We start from the raw sequence: 18,242 nt of genomic DNA, 5'->3' as shown, positions 1-18,242 counted from the left end.
GTTCACCTATTTAGATGTGTGTATTTGGCTGATATCTCTCCTTCGTTCACTCACTCACTACGTCCTATATAATGTAATAGCTTATCCAATAGTGAGCAGTAAACATATCGTTTTGACAGAAGTAGTCACATAACAGTAATCACATCTATACGGGGGGTTGTTTAGTATTTTAGTAGAAAGTAGAGTACATTCTATGGACAGTGCACTAGGGACTTGAAAGTGATTTAAAACACAGCCCAGATTTTCCATCTTGGTCCACCCACACTGGTGTTTTCACTTGTTGCCTGATTAGACATCCTCTTAGGACCATGTGGGTGTGTCTAAACAGAGTTTTATTGACATTTCTATCACTATCCTGTATTGTTGCAACTGTTAAGGCAGGACACATTACACCTTTAGCATTCTCATTAGTACATGGCGCTTGATGGCATTATTTGAGAGATATGCTCAGCCACAATATGTTAAAGATGCTGTAGAATTTTCTTAGAAACAAACAAAAGCTGTGTTTACATTCATTGCTACTCATAGTGCACACATTTGTGAAACACATTTTTTAAGTATTTCAAATCCTGTACTGTCTACATCAATGTTTACTAGCAAACAGAAATCCTCTTCCCTGGTTTTGCTGGTGCTATGCTGTGTTTCCTGGCCAGTTACTGCTTCCTGTAGGTCAGTTAAATAGTGTGAAACCGATTGCAAGTGCATGTGCATCTTCATAAAAACAACTGGTCCGTGGCATGACTAGAGGCCAGAAACTCCACAGTGTACCATTTAAACACCTGTGCTGGTGTGCATGTCAGGAAAAGTGCTTGCTAAATTGCAGATTAGGGTTAAATTAATTTTAAAAGGTGCTATTTTGGTGCCTCTCTCTGTTTGCAGTCACCACTCTGTAGTCCCACCCACAGCATCTGATTGGTTAGACATCACGCCAACACTGAAGGCTACCGTGCCACAGGCGGGCAAAGAGACTGGAGCTGCTCCATAGGGCGAGCGGAGCTGTGTGTCAGGGGGAAGGCAGCTCATATTGCCAAAGTTGTGATAAACATCACAATCTTTCATGATCTGTTTCTATAATAACAAGCATGCCCCACCACTGAAAATGCTTAAAGTCACAGTCTACGGGACAGCTCGTATCTGTTTTATCTGACAACTCTGCATCAAGATTAAAGGAATAGTTACTTTAAAAAGTAACAGCAGCAGCAAAACTATATTTCATACTATGATGGTTATGATTAAACAGACCAGTACTCGACCCTTGTATTTAGTGGAGCTGAACACAGACCAGTGTAGTGGACACATGAAAATACCCTTCTGGTGTTATGAGGCTGGTTTATGGTGCAGGACAGGACAATGAAATAAAATTCATTTGAGTGTAAAAGTCATAACAAACATTTTATGACCCTACAAAGCCAGTCATGATCTGTATTCACATCCACACACACCTGAGTCATTACTTCCTGTGCCAGTAAGACGGTATGTGAGTTAATGAGGCAACTAGGTTTACTGCCTAAGCACACAGACATCTGAACACACACACACACAGCTGGGTGTGTAATGTGCCAGATGCCACTGGCTGAACACACAGTGGGCTGAATAGGAGTGGAACTAACTTTAGCTCAGTGGCATTAGTGTAATTGATGGCACCCGTCCTGTCTAAAACTATATTTGAACACAGGATTTTCTGATGGCCCGGCAGGCCTGGGTACACTGCAGGCTCTGGAATTCACTCTGCACCGAAAGTGACCAATTAGTACGAAAGAGTGAAAACACACAGAGAGATTATCAAAGATAATCAAAGAACAGGATATCTGGATATGGAAGTCTTTAAATCTGAAACACTGTGATTTCAAGTTGCAAAGCAGCCTGGTGCCACACTAATGTATTCCTAATATAACTTTATGATAAAAGGTGCTGTCGCAGTGTTTCAACTATTACACAAATCTTCATATATTTCTGTCAAAACCAAAAAGGTTAACCTGATGATGGTGCTAGGGGATCCCCGCAGTCATTACTGTCTGAGAATCGTTACTGTAACAGGTCTGTCAATCTCGCCTGTGGTTTTGTGTTTGTTAATCTGAAATCAATCTCTAACCTCTGTTAACATCCATTACAATAAGGCTGTAATGCTCATTATATTTCTAATAAGGAAAGTTGATTTTTGAGCATGTTGACTTGGCGGCGGAGAAAATCACTTTGATTGGCTGTACAGCTTAAGCTAATCAGAACATGAGAAGAGAAACAGAAGTAAGCAAAGAAGCAAAAAAACTTTTATCTTCATCTCATCTGATAATTTGGAATTTCTTATCAGACATTTCCTCAATTAAAAGGCAAGGGCAAACCTACATCCGATATATATCATATGTTCTTTTTGAGTAACGAATGCAGACTACCACCACTTGCAGGTATGGACAGTTATTAACTCTCGTGCAGGCGCAGAATGTACGTGCTTTTGGTCATTCGCTGTATTCGGTCCAGTGTCACTTTATGGCCAAGACACAGGCGAGGTGAGGGGACGCAACAGTTGGCTTTTTGTCGCCACTTGTTCTTTGACATCAGTTTGGTGTGTCAGGGCCTGTAGACTAAATGTTTGGCCTGATGGTGGCATCAGAAAACAGAATAACGCTGGCCATTGACATCTCAAATATAGACTAGTCATACATTAGCTCAGCTTTGAAGAAGTGTTAACACATGCTAATATAAGCGTGTTAACAGTTACCATTAAGCATTTAAACGGTTGCTTTGTGAGCGCTGCAGAGGCTGATGAGAAATTGGTCACTTGTCTTTTACTGTAAACCAAATCTACCAAAGGGTGCAAATAAAGTAACCTAACTTAGGTTTTTATTTATTTTGTCATAAACTGAAGTAATGGGTGAATGGAAATTAAGACGATTTATCCGCTAAAGTGATCAAGACACATCATCTGGGGCCTTTATCTGTACCACATTTCACAGCAATCCATCCGTGTTTTTTAAGACATCTCACAGTTTGATACTAATTACTGAGGAAACCTAACTGGGCCCTTCATTTGAGATTAGTCATACAACTTAATGAGCCACAGCAAACATGAATTAGGAGCCTGTAAACAGTTTTTCAGATTTCACAAAAGTCAAGTTTAAAAAACAAAATTTTGTTAGTGTTGTCTGGGAAACGTGGTTCTTACATTTACACCCTTAAACTCATTACTATTAAACCCATGTAACAGGGCTATTAAAATCTTGATGAATATTAAAAGAACCAAATAATCAGAGTACTGTGCGGACACACTTCATTTCAGTCAAACTATCACTATCTTCTTCTAATATGATTACACTGATTAGCAGTGTGGTCAAAGTGAACTACAGGAGGGAGAGGAAGCTGAATTTTTTTTGATGAGGGATATTTTATGTATGCTTGGAGCATTTCCCCAACTTTAGGCATGTTTGATTTATCCTGCTAGACATTCAATAGTGAGAGGAGCTTTAAAATCATAGGTAAGGTGCTGGATAAAAGCAAATGTGTCTAACATGTCAGTGTAAAGTGGAGAAGCACCAAGAAGGAGGACTTTAGACAGGGGGAAGGGGGAATGGAAGGAGGACAAAATAGCAGGAAGAGTTTGAAAGAGGAAAATAATGATTCAGGAGCTATAAAAAGGGCCAATCTCTGTTATATTTGCATATGAATACAGAATATGTAGGCAAGGGACAAGATTTTGGCATTAGAAGCATTCTGACAGGCTTGTAGTCCGAATAATGTTGACCAATAATGTTTGAATGGGCTTTGGTTTCATGCAGGCAAACAGTCCATGTGGAGAGGCAGAACATATTGGCTAAAATGCAATCCTGGAAATCCACTGATTTAGCATTCATATGCAGATATCTNNNNATATCTGGTGATAAATATTGCCATTTCTCGTGTCTCGGACTGTAAAAAATGACCAGAGCACAGAAGAGAGCGTACTGGCTCTGCTATCCAGATATCTGCTGGATACACCAGGAGCCTGAAAACACTGGCCGTTCATAGACTGTAAAAGTGGAAACTACAGGTGGAGTGGAGAATGGGGATAGAATAAAAAATGAAAAAAGAGAGAAGGACTTTAAAGAAGAGGTGAAAAAACAAATAGAGGATAAAAGGTGGATAGAAGAGATATATGAGGGGAAAGGGAAACACAGGGAGAGAGGATGGATGGATGGTAAACAACAGTCTGGGTCATTATGATATGATGCATCAGTGGGCCCTGTCTACCTGACCTGACATTAGTACGGACACACACACACACACCCTTCCCGCGAACCAAAAAATGCACACAAACAGATATATCACAAGCACAATAAAGTACACACTTTAGAGAACACACGAAACCAATGTGTGTACACCCTATTTTCACACACACACACACACACACACACACAAAAAATCCAGTCTTTTTGTTTGTCTCTTTGTGTTTTCCATTTTAGTAGGGGATATCAATCGCTCCTATCATACTAATATAAATATATATTACCCTGAATTTCAAATATGCTGCCTTTTTCTTCAGTATCATAAAATCTCCATTAGACTGTATGCAGAAAGTTTCTCTCTGCATCCTACAAACTAACAAACACATTTAGATCGAGTGTTGGATATCAGTCGTCCACTTGTTCTTCTCTTCTGCACAACGAAAACACACAATGCAAACATACTGCACCGTGATACAATGAAAGGTTTGACAGTTATGTTCTGTCCACGTAAAAATGTTGATGAAATGAAAATACGGAAGCATCAAAAGTAAAGGAGCAGCCAAAGCACGAGATGTTTGAAAGCTTTGAAGTGCACCTGATTAAATAATCCTTTCATCATCCTCAGTGTGCAGTGGGGACTGACATTAGTTAAAGAGACATATGACAACATCGACTCACAAAAACACTGAGCTGTTGGCAAATTACTCTGCTGTGGTGTGACTTACTGCTTAGATAAAATGTCCATTTTGTTCTGCTCTAATACTGATAGTGACACAGAAGAAATTCAACTTACAACCAGCTTATTAAACATTTCTCTCTGTGCCTCTTTAATGGTTGCTCCTTCCTGCCACAGATCCCTTTCATGTTTTTGGTTTGCCCAAAATAAGGAAGACTGTGTTGGAAGCATCATGGCTGAACAGAAGATGTTCACACTTAGCTGAATAAATCTGAAAACATCAAGCATCCACATGAGTGCTTTCAGATCATTTCCAAATGCTCTCAGTCGATGCTGAAAAAGCAGTTCAATCACACCTTCTTCCTCCTCTTTTGAAACAAACATCCTGTGAATGCCATTGTTGTGTTCCCTCCTGCTAGCCCAGCTAATAGCGTAGTTTCATTCATTCATTTTTTTTTACAAACGGAGAGCATTCTTAAGAGAGCAGAGGAAATGAGAGAAGGGGAATAACGCGCAACAAAGGAGCCCAGTCGGACTGGAACCATGTTGTTCATGGTCGGCAGCTACACGCCAAGAAAAAGGCCCCTCTCTTTAATGTTTTTCTGTTTCTGTTGTCCAACAACTAAATTAATATAAAATAGTGATTGTGACGCAACCTGTAACAAAGTATTTGCTAAATTGACTGCGTTTATATGTCCAAAACGCTTTACAGTTTGCACCAATGGTTAGGCAAGGATAGGAGGAGCCAGGGATCGAACCACCTACCTTGTGATTAAAGGGCAGTTTTGGTATTTTTCAACCTAAAACCTAGAAGTTTTGAATTTGGTCCAAGACGGGGCATGGAGACCTTAAGGGGTGGCAGAAATAAATGCAGATTTCATGACAAACAATTATGTCAATATTTGCTTGGAAGAGCCACCAAATGAAGATATCTGAATTTAAAATCATTACATTATCATGGCACATTAGTAAAGGATTGAATAGCAATATCTAAAGGTTGCATTAGAAATCAAAAAAAAAATTAAACATTTTATGTGCCTTTGATTTGGTACATTTGTTGCGACATGTACTCCCCTCTCCCGAGATTTCAGAACGAGACTTCTCCTTGGGCGAGTCCAGCGAAAACAAGCACTTTTAAAGAACGTATTTTGACGATGCACTATTGCCCATAAGGACACGTTGTAGCCCATTTCTCTGTGCTCTTATATACTGAACCAAATTAAAAACTTGTTGTTCCCATTCATCACTTTGGCACAAAAACATAGGAACATACAGAAGTTACCTTTTAACGGATGAGCCTCCTAATGATCTACAGCCACCACACAGCTGCTGCACATACACATCCCGCAACCCCGGCCATGTTTAAGCATACATACATGATCGCTTTCCCTGTTCACATGGATACAGGTGGACATTTTCTGATTCCTCCACTCTCTCAAGCTTTTTTTAGGCTCGGTTTGAGAAAGAGAAGAAGCAGCACCTGCAGAAAGAGAAAGACACTGCTGGACATGCTGTCTGATTGACAGGCGATTTCTGAAAAACAATACAGCAAACACTGTTAAGCACCAGAGATGGAAGGAAAAAATAAATAAATATGATGTCAAGCAGTACCACATGTGTGAATTACTTTATGGATCACTCACACACAGCCCCGACGGCAGCAGAGAGACACTTTTTTGAATTCTTTTTCGGGGCTTTTGTGTTTCCCTCCATGTCTCTTGCTTCTTCTCCATCTTTCCCTCTTTCTCTCTTTTCTCTCATCCTTTGTTTTCTTTGTATCATATTTCATAGGCTGCGGTTGCCAAGGTAACTGACATAATTCATACGGCCATCAAGTAAGTACTCTTATTACTACTTACCTCTGCAAGCCTCAGTGTGTTTGTGTGTCGAAAGCTTACCTAGATTGCATTGTCTATCTGTGTGTAAGTGTGTGTGTGCGTGTGTGTGTGTGTGTGTGTGTGGGTGTGTGTGTGTGTTCGTGTGGCCTTTGTCAACCTATATTATTCTCTGGTTTCATCTTTATAACTGAAGTTGGGATTTTTCCTTTAGTTTTTCCATGCAGAGTTTCGAGGCTAGTGTAGGTATTTGAACTGTTCATCTTGTGTGTGTGTGTGAGAAGTTTAATTGTTTTTACAAAAACTAAAGTAGAAGAAAGTGAGAAATGAAAGAGGAATAGAGAAGGACACAGAAAAGTCTGTCTCACACACACACACACACACACACACACACAAAATGTATGTGAACACACACACACTCTTCACGCCACTTCACTGCACGATGTACATATGTAGAGTGATATGACACAGCACACACATGCAGAGTGAAGTCCCCTCATCTGTTCTTGTTCCTCTCCTCCACACACACACACATGCACACACACACACACACACACACACACACACACCTGACTTCATTATCTGCGCTCTGCCATCAGGATGTCAGCAGCAGCAACCATGGTAACAAGTAGAGAGAGAGGGAGAGTGTTGAGATTCACAGCCACTTCACACCAACGCATCATTAATGTCATTTAACTCGCCCCTCGGTGACACTTTCTATCTCTCCGTCTGTTTTCTTCTTTCGCTCCCCCCTTCTCCCCTCCCCTCTTTCTTCCCCTCCTCTCCTCCCCCTACGCTTTTCTCTCACCCATCTGTCTCTCTCTCTCTCAGTCAGGTTTTTATACGGGGCTTTGCTGATGACTCACAATACCTGGTTACCGTCCAACTTGTGTGTGTGTGTGTGGGTGTGTGTGTGTGTGTATGCCAGGCCACATCTTGCTGCCTCATTGCAACACAGCTGCAGTGTGCAGCTGTAGGGGGAGTCACTGTGAGGGCTAATCACTGACATACATTTATTTTACTCTGTGTATGAATTATCCAGTGCAACACCTCCACTGCAGCGCACTGGCATGAGAGATATGCAGTGGGGAAAGATCCTCTCATTAGGAATGAATGAGCTTCCATTGAGCGCAGTACGTGGAATCCCTGATTCACATGTTTTATGCACTCGACTGCATTCCTGCTGAGCTTCTGCACTTCTCTGACTAAATAACGCTTTTTTTTTTTGCTTCTTCAAACATAATTTCTGTGTTATGATATTTCATTAATGGGTGAGATGGTAAAGGGGGAAGTTAGAAACGCAGTAAGCAAAAGTGTGAAAGTCTAATTAATATTTTAGAATATTCATAATCTATACATGTATTCTTACCGAAACTGCTGCTGAGGGGTTTTTGTCTGAAATCCTGGGTAAATAAATCTGCTGTTTTATGTGAAAACATCTATTTTTAAACCAGTTATATTGTATGTATAACATTGTTTTTTTTTTAAACTGCATCAGTTTTAGACACAACCAACATAATAAAGCTAGTAGACGTAGGTTTCTATAGATACTAGAGAAGTTTGTTTGATGGAAGAGAAAGGACAGGCAAGAAAAAGGGGGAGAAGAGCTGAAGGACTGGGGTGATAAATGGCAGTGCCATCTGCTTGGTAAAGGGTGGCACTTCCTGTAGAGGGATTAGTTTTTAGATAAGTGTGTGTACTATTTGAAAAAAGATGGGCAATGAAACAAGTACATGAAAGGGGACTTTCACACTGTTCAACCTGTCCTACACCAGGCTAGGAAAAATGGGTTTAAACAACATATCAAACTAAATAGACCTTGTAACGTGATGATGTTACATTTCAACACTATGATGTTTAAAGCCATTTTACATTGGCTTTTATTTTCTTCATAAGTCTCCTAACTTTAACAAAGTACTTTTAACACCATGATCTTTTTTTTATCAAAGTGGTTTTTGTGTCTAAACCAAACTAAACCTTGGTAACCATAGTGTTACCACATCATGAAACTAAAAAAACGCTTCTACACTGTAAAACCAAATACGTTTGACAAAATAAAATGTTAAAGGTGATTAGATCAAAAAATTCTAATTAAACAAAACTAAATTTTGTAAGTTAAAAAAACATTCTTGATTAAGTCTCCTTTGTCATTTTAAGTGACTGATTTAATTTTTGTTTGTACTGTAAATAAAATAATATAAATAAAAATAAATACTTTTCACTTAAAATTACTAAACAAAACAACAAAAACAACAAAAGCAAAAACTGCTTTATCAAGAATCTTTGTCAACTTCCAAAACTGAGTTACTTCAAATGTTCAATGTAATCCGCTTCAACAATTAAACAGTTAAAATAACTTATTGCATTACATTGTATGTGCCTATCTAAAGGGCAGTTACAACATTTTGTGTTGTTTAATCCAGAGGACTAGTTGGTACTGGCTGATCTCTGGGCCTATAATGAAGCTGTAATCTACTTGGTGCACTGTGCATAATAGGAACTTGGATGCAACATACACAACACACACAAGGTTGTGGGTGGAGCTGGGTCAACAGGGGCCCAACAGCTTATTTTTGCCCTGGGGCACGACAACCTACTGCTCTGGCCACGGTTGCTGCATGTCATGAACCTGTAAAGAATGAACACGGTACTTCTTGCTAAGGTCGAAATGTTTTTAACTTTCAGCAGGCACACTGAATGTCTCAGTGTTTGTTCAGAGAAAGAGGTACACACCAGGCCCCCGCTGGACATAAAACTGAAAGGTTTTGCACCACTTAGTTCTGAAATGTCTACAAAGCTATTTTTCTGCAAGAATTCCAAAACCATAATAGGTTTTTTTCCATTATTACAGCATCACATCAGAGCAGCACTGAACACATTCTACCTGTAATTCAGAGAGGAACTTGGTGTTATTTATTATGTGCAGGAGACTCATACAGCCCTGTGGAAAAATGTAGAAGTATAAAAGACATTACTTGACTCCTGAATCCCCTCTTGCGTGTCTATATACATCTGTACCTCTGCATTTACCACTTTATAGAACAAACGGGGAAACCAGCCCATACTGGGTGGAATTTGACTGCTCTCCTGCAAACACTGTAAAAAAAAAATGCATTCAAAGTATGGTGACACATACAGTAGATCTTTTTTATCTCAGCATATTTATCAGATATGGAAGACTCCTCGTGCTGCGCCCCTATCTGTGGCTGAGCCATGACAAATCTCGGAGTGTGAGGTAGATTGAAGAAATGATTACATTTCTGTCCCCGACTCTACTCATCCGACCTCAAGTCACCTCTCCTATTACATTCCCCTCCTAACCGTCTCTAACCTCGTATTCCTTCCACTCTTTCCTAACGTCTTCTCCTGCTTCCTTTAGTGCAATATCCTAGCATATGAACAACTTTTATTGATTATTTTCATATTATATTCAATGCATAACCATGGCAGTACAGAACAACTGATACATAGTGAACTCAATAACTGCTGGAAGTTTAAGTAAAATAAGGGTTTGGATGAATTTTGAGAAGATAATTTCCTGTGAATGTTGCTTCAGAGATGAGTTTTCCTTATAATTTTCGGGACTTTACAGTCCCTATTATTTTAACAATCATTCAAACTTAATATTCAATTAAAATCAATTAGCTCTTTAGTTGTTTAAACTGTGTACCTACTGTGGAGGACAAGGCTGTTTAGCAGAGAGTGAAAGCTCTGAATATAGCTTGCTGATACCCTTATCCTGTGATAAATGTATATCTTAATCAATAATCTAAACTATAAAAATAATTCTTCTTCTTCTTTTAAAGGTTTTTTTTACACCCGTTAAAATCAAGAAAGCCTCACGACCCCCCATGAAGCTTTGAGACCCCTAGTTGTGAACCAGTGCTTTAAAACACACATATACACACATTTAGCCAAGCATAGAGTCACAAACAGACTCATATAGATGCTGTTATAAGAGGTCAAGTGAAAACATCTCAGCATGTTGTATGTGTATGTATGTATGCACATATATCCTCCACTGAGCAGTAACACAGGACCTACTGTAACGTCACTTAAGTTATTCCTATGAGAATGATAGAAAGAAATGTAGAAGGGGAGGAAGAGGGGAAAGAAGTGAGAACAGAGGAGTGGCAGCATACTGTAGCAGTATGATTTCCTTGTCTCTTGTGTATTGTTGTTGCTGCTCCTTCCTCTGAAAGCTTGCATTCCCCTGCAGGCCTGCGATCAAATCTCCCAGAAGGCTTTAGCTTTTCTGTCTTCATATCTGCATTCTCAAGAATAAATAAAACACAATATGAGTGCATGTTATTCCTGCAAGCTTAGAGACATTTTTTGATTTGTCATGTAGGACTTACTGAGGCTTTTGTTGATATTCAGCGGAGAGTTTTGGTGGCCCAGCATGTTGTAAAAGGAATAGTATACCTTCTACTGCTAAGCTTAAAGTCTGGGGGCCAAATGAAACTGCAGCGAAATGTCCAGTTCTGCAGACGTGTTCACATTTGCACATTTTGGCAATACAGCATGCTGGAACGGGTTTTTCAGTTCCAATAGGCAGGATAAGCTGCTATAAGCCATATTTTCAATGGATCACATGACTCCCGGTATGTGAAAGGAGTCAATTATCTACCTGAAACTTTACTGTTTTGGTCCTTTTACTTTAAAGATGGACGACACGTCTCCCTTCCTTCCTATTGTACAAAAATAAAGCCAAAATATCCCGGGTACGGCCGCTGCCTTCTTGTGCTGGTACTATCATTTGTGTATACTCAGCAAAGAGGTGATCAGGGTCGGAGTGGCATTGTTGAGGAACAGGGGGGATTATAACCTATACTGCAACCAGCCACCAGGGGGCGACCATGATGTTTTGGCTTCACTTTTATGGAGCTGTTATGTCATCTATCTTTATAAAATGAATGGTCCTGTCAACAACAAAAGGCTCTAATAGGAGCTGGCTAGCTGCTGAACACAGTGGAGCATTAAGAGCTAAAGAGCTAAGTCACAGTGTGTCTTAAAGCTGGAGGCAAGAATAGGTCTATTTCCAATAACTAAGGGAATGATAATGATATTCTGTATTTTATGTGGTGGCAGGAGCTGTGTAGGAAAGTAGGCACAAGTTTACAGTAGTAACACATTAACTAGTAACAGGCTCATTTTATTTTAGCCACTCAGCTAATCAAACGTGATATGAGCTTGCTGTGTTCGGGGTTGTTTGGTTGTTGCACACTCTTAGGCCCTAAATGAATATTGATTCAGTATCAATTTCAAATGTGTACTCAGCTCTGTGACGGCTGTGAAGGGAAAACACGCCCAGGATGACTCTTGAGGAAGCTGCCCTCTAATAATGAGAAATTAGAGAAAACAGCTACTCTTGACAAATATCTGGCTCAGAAAAATCTGCAGCTGCTGTTCTGGTGTTGCATAAGAAACCAGAGGACTGCACAGCTCTCCACAAGCCTCTGCAAAAGAGGAAGGTCATCAGTTCTGATCTTCATGCTACATTGGGAGAAGATCAGTCCAACTCTGCAAGCTCAAAGAGCAAGTCGCTAGGAAATCAAGAAGCGTCAGGACGACACACTAGATGTCTTCAGACCTGGCTGAATAAAAAAAAGGAGAGCTTGAGTGTGCAGACTGATGTGGCAGCAGCTCTGACCCATCAGAGCAAGGCAAGGCTCGCCCCAATCCAGGAGGTCAAATCCTCTCTGGTGGCACAAAAAGCTGCTGTGACCGAACTGAAGAATGAGAGCACACAGGTGTAGACCATTAGAGCTTCTGGCTTTGAAAGACCAAAGAATCAATCAGCTGTATGTGTGAGCTCTTTGAAGGGGAAAAGCCACATCGATTAAATAAAAGATATGAGTACTTCTTTCACTGCTGTTTTGAAACCTCACGCACATTGTTTTCTGTGAATGATTTGCTCTGCCCTGCACTTTGTATGCTTGAACTGTACAACTGTGACATGTTTATGTATATTATTCACATTTTAAAGTCTTTTAGCACAGCCTTAGGAGCATGCAACACTGCATTTCACTCCCCTTCTGCTTGTGCATGAGACAAAAAAACCTTTGAATTTCTCACCTTTGCATTGTGTTTGTCGTAATTGACAGACTGCAGCATTTTCAAAGCACCAAGTTAAGACTGAAGGTCTTTTTTTTCTTCCTGATATATTTGTTTTGGTTTTTGAAAGTTTTGGGCTTCATGACAATGATATAATTTGCTGATTTTCTTATATTTTGTTAGGATGCGTATATTGTTATGATATGGTTGAGCTTCTTCAGCCTTTATATCATGTCTAAATGCCCAATGTATTGTAATATTGTGTATAAGGAAATTCAAATAAATAAATTACAAACAAAAAGGCTGAAACAAAACTGAACCATTTTTTAAATAAAGCAATTTCTTTATTGGAAAAAAAAATCATTTCAAACAGTAAATACAACAGTGTTCATATATGATATTCCTGTTGAGAAAACATGGCTGTTGTGCTTAATTATAATGATTTCATATACTTATCTGGCTCTACTATAATATTTAAAAAATATGCCCACCGACATTTGTTTCAATATGTGAACATAACGATGAGCATAGCATTGAAAATACAACTTCTGTCCTACATTTATCAGAAGCTGCAGTTTCCCTTTTCAACAGTAGATGTCATAAGTGAGATATCAGTGCAGAACTGTTTACCTGTTTGCAGAATAGTTTATCTTCCTTATTTGACTCAATATAAACCTTCACAGCTTATATAAATGTAGAATGCTTCGAAGAAAATGTGTCCAAATACAAACTATGACTGAATTATAAGTATGAATAAGTTTGACTTCAAATGTTTTGTTTTTATGTTTCAAGTTTTTGTTAAAAGTTTTTTTTTTTTTAAATGAGAGCAGGGGATTTGATTTTGACTTTGCTGAGCATGCAATCAAGATAAATTAACTCTAAGAGACGATTCATTTCAACATTGTCCACTGAAGAATATTTAAGGACATTTTTAGAGTCCCTATTACTTTTGTTTCCTCCAGTATTTGAAGAACTCGTGTTAGAGGGAATAGAAAGTCAAGTAGGGACTTTTTGAGATGACGCTTACTGTTAGTGGTCCAGAAGATTAAAGGGGGGAGGGAGGAGGGAATGTTGATACAAGCTTGTGAAAGAGAGCAAAATATAGTATACATATACAGTCTATATACACCGAAAGACAGACTGCTTACTATGACTAAACGGCATGTGGTTAGCAGTTGTCAAGGCAACTAGTGAGCCATCCACCGAGGCCTCAGAGACAAACAGGAAGTAGAGTAAGAACTGAGAACAGCAACTGAAACTGAAAGAGCAGTTAGTGCTCTGGTTCAACTGAATGAGTTGTGCATGAAACAGGCAGACATCTGCTCTGACAAAAATCTAAAACCACACACGCGAAAACAGTATTTTCCACTCCGCGCACAAACCTCGATATTCTCGTGCAGTCGTTACATGCATCAGCTTGCACACGTCAGCGCCAAACCTTTATTTCTTATCAAACCTGAGCTCTAACCTCATTTTTCCCGAGAGGTAACATGTACTTTACAAGGAGGACTTTGTTTTTACTGGACATTTGTCTTTCTTCACAGCAGCAGATACACAAGTTCTCGCTCATAAATCATAAAACTGGACTCTGACCTTTAAGATAAACTGTCTGCAATATGAATCCCTTCGACATGTCATAAAGCACATTTACCACCTTGGAATAAATACAAAAACAAGTCTTTATTCAGATTTACATATTGATTCACGTGTTCATAATGTACAGAGAATAAACAGTTGTGACATGTAGCAGTGAACACATCTTTGCCGCATTGTGAATAAGCAATTACCTCTTTTTCCTTCTTTGAACTGAATGGTAATATTGTCCTTTATGGTACCAGACAGAGACACACCTCGGTTTGAACTGAACGGTGAATCAGCGGCTCTGATCACATGAAGAAAAACAGGTTGGAAGGCTAAACAAACAACATGATAGAGCACGTTTTGATAGCATTATTACATCTCCACCACAACTTTCACTCCTTCTGACTTCTGGCTGCAATGATGTCCCTTTTACACACACACACACACGACAAAGCAGAAGCGAACTCTACTTATAAGTGCACTTTAGTAATTCCTTGGTAGACATCTTTATAATAACACAGACAGGCCTTTGAGGCAATGTGAATTATAGAACAGCTGAATATACGATCAGTTAAATCAACCCAACTTCCATATTGAAACCATAAACTTTAATTGAACTTCAGACATTTGCCCTAGTGTAAAGGCCTAATATAGGTCATGTTGTTAATATGCAAAGCGACACTTAGTAATAGTAATTAGGCACATTTAAGTCTCACAAAGAATTAACAGCATCTGATTTGATCTTTACAACTACAGGGTTGTGTAAATCCCAACTGTTATTCCAATGTCGTGCTCAGAGAGGATGGTGTGACATGGCTGAAGATTAAAAAAAAAAAAGGGCTCACAAGGACAAATGCATGGTTAGCAAAAAGAAAAGAGCAGGCGTTTGTGACGGCTGCTGACAAAATAATCAGCATACAATGCTTTAAATATTGGCTGTGTATTGCAGCCCCTTGAGAACTATGATGAAGTGAAACCACGCAGAAATAGAAGCATGTGATGAGAGATTCTAATAAAAGGCACATGAAAGAAACATTTGGTAAAGCAATGCCTATTCTCGCCCTAACCCCACTGATTCGTTAAGAATCTTAAATAAATTTGCCATGATAGTAATGTGCATCCAGTGTAAATCTCTAGTGCTTTGGTTCAAAATCATGGCAGATTCCTGTTCGTCCTATTGTTTTCCTACAGGAACGTTCAGAGCTGTTCCCACTGGAGTTTGCTGAAGGCAGCCTGTGCTTTAGCCTGCCTGCTGCCAACACAAGTAGCTTTCTTTTATATACTTTTTCCTAACTGAGAACTCTAAGGGGTCCTAATATGAACATTTCATATTCTGGTACTTTTTTAGGTGAATAACATTATGCCAGATAATAATAAAACCACTGAGCTTGCTCCAAAAATGACACACACAAAAAAAAAGAAATATCTTCCGTTTGCTGCCATAGCTCATCATTCTGTGTCTATATTACTTTAAGATTTTCGAGACATCAGGATTAAGGCTAATGGCTGCTGCGCTCCAAACAAGGAAGAATAGAGAGGTGAACACGAGACTGCCACTGAGTGCACCGAGGTCGACTGGGGAACGGGACGTTTAGAGCTAAGAGACTAGACAGTTAAAAACAAGTGATGAACAAGAGAGCTCAGCCTCTGCTGAGGACAGTCCTCTGGGATGTAGCTCCAGCCCACACTTCCCCGCTCCGTGTTATCACTGCCAGGATGTGCACTTCAACTGCACAGAATCAACTGCAGATCGCACTCACTTCCCCAACGGTGACTCAAGTTAACCAGGTCAAGACTCTGTGCATAAAAACATAGCCCACGTCTCCCACGCTCCCCCCACTAAAGCGCTGCGCTGCTGTCCCAATCCACATCGGGCCGGATATACTTCCTGAAAGCTACCTGCACGGCTCACCAGCAGACTAAAGCACAGATAGTTTGAATCCAGCCATTTGAATCAAAAGGCACACATCTTCAATAAGGCTTTTTCTTTCCCCCTCTCCCTTTCTCTCTCTCTCTCTCACACACACACACACACACACTCACACACACCAGTGCTGTCCGTAAGGTGCTGAAGCGGCTTGCAGGCATACATACATATGAGCTATGTACATTATTAACACCAGGAGGCAGAGGAAGGGAGAAGACACGAATACATAGTTCACAGTCTGTCAGTCTGTCTGTCAGTGAGTCTGTCATTCTGTCTGTCTGTTCATCTGTCTGTGTGTTGGCGGGTATATTGTCCTGAGGTCTCCAGACAGACAGACAGACAGATACGGTCGCACCTGCTTTCCACTGCAGGCTCTATCAGGGCTTTATTCTTTATCTTGATAAAACAACTCACCTGTGATTGTTTTTGCAGCTTGCTCTCATTAAAGCTTGTGTTCATTGCTTACGAACAAATACACAATCTTTGTCCCAGCCATGTGTCCCAGCATTTAGTGCCATGTTTCATGCCAACACTTGAGCTCACACTATTTTAAAAAAAGCAGGTACCAATACTTAATGATGAATCATCTTACATTACATGTGGCTAAATCTGCCAGCTTTATGAAGGAGATTTGAAAAATGTATATAAAATACAAAAACTAATTCCTGTGATGAATTATTAAGGACTGTTTGACATAAAAGTTGAAGGTTTTAGGTGCAGCAAAATAAAAACAGTGGATTTATGAGGACGCAGTTTAAAACCTACAGCTAGGCAACACCGGCTCAGAGATGACGGATTAAAAAAATATATTCATCTACAGGTTGTGCAATAAAAAAACATTAATACATTTTTACAATTTAAAGCTAATTTGACTTTCATTAGATAAAAGTGGTCTTTTATTTGGCATAGTGTATGCTAAAGTGTCAGCACAAAGCAGCAGAGGAAATGATCTACCAGTGACACGTGGATGATTACAGTGTCTGAAAGGCCAGATATAATTCATGGACACGGGACACAGATGGTCTGCAAATGGGCTCAAGTGCTCACCAAAGAGTGAGCAAGTCAAACCATGGCTAATTTAGTTAACACCGGTCAGCGAGCTCACCGATTAAAAGGAAAAGTGAGAGAAGTCATGGCCCGGACAGAAGCTACAATAAAATCAAAGGTTCTCTCCATGTCGCCCTGATAGAGAGAGATGGAGCAATCTCTGTCGTTCCTATGCCCTGAAAGCGGTGGTGGTGGTGGTGGTGATGATGATGATACTCCTTCATCTGGGGTCAGAGGTCAGGAGGAAGTGACATCAGAGGTTTTCATAATGACACTTGCGCGCATCTCATGGGTGTGGCTGGCTGCCGCAGACTCGAGAGAGTTCTGGCTGTAGGCCGGCGTCCAGCCATCAGTGTGGTAGCTGATGAGGGGGGCCGGGTCCCGTGTGCTGGTGACCCTGAAGTTTGGCTTGCTCGCAGTGACGAAAGTGGCCATGCCGGGAAGAGGGAATGTGGGAACCCTGAGAACTGATGAGCTGTAGTCCCGCCTCAGGACTGCGCTGACACCCTGTAGTTAAAACAATGCAAAGGCAGAAGGAGAAGAGGAAGGTGACATATCTGCACAAGCAAAACTACAGACAGACACACAGCGGCTGCGGTTAATGTCTGACGTATGTGGGCTATGAAATCCTAATACAACACCAAAAACACCACCACAAAAAGGATCTGAGCTGAATCAACACCTCTGTGATCTCCAACACATCTGTTCTTACTGGATACTATTGAAACATTTGTTCATTACAACACTGTACTCATACCGCTGATAAGAGGCAGAGTGAGAGTGCGTGTACGGGCATGTGTTCACCGTGGGTACAATGTACTACAGAGGACAACCTCAGATCAAACTGTTAATGTTTGACAGTCACAGTTCCTGACAAGGCCCTCCCTTTTCTCAGTCTCTCGCAACATTACAGGAAGGAACAC

At 40.2% G+C, this 18,242-nt stretch overlaps 1 protein-coding gene across 3 annotated transcripts in view; it reads right to left on the bottom strand.

Annotated features, from left to right (window-relative positions):
• Positions 1–7,235: 7,235 nt before the first annotated feature.
• Positions 7,236–18,242, bottom strand: part of irf2 (interferon regulatory factor 2) — a gene marked incomplete at its 5' end in the record, with an annotated part of 16,308 nt that continues 5,301 nt past the window's right edge. The window contains 2 exon segments of one of the 3 annotated variants that reach the window (XR_004796985.1): positions 7,236–7,276; positions 14,779–17,826. Coding sequence is in view for 1 of the 3 variants with exons in the window: in XM_035669526.1 (XP_035525419.1) it covers positions 17,557–17,826 (270 nt within the window). 3 annotated transcript variants of the gene reach the window in all.

Source organism: Morone saxatilis, unplaced genomic scaffold (genome assembly GCF_004916995.1).
Source record: "Morone saxatilis isolate NCDOM2014 unplaced genomic scaffold, NCSU_SB_2.0 Contig22, whole genome shotgun sequence".
Classification (NCBI taxonomy): domain Eukaryota; kingdom Metazoa; phylum Chordata; class Actinopteri; family Moronidae; genus Morone; species Morone saxatilis.
This window is presented reverse-complemented; position numbering and strand designations above follow the sequence as displayed.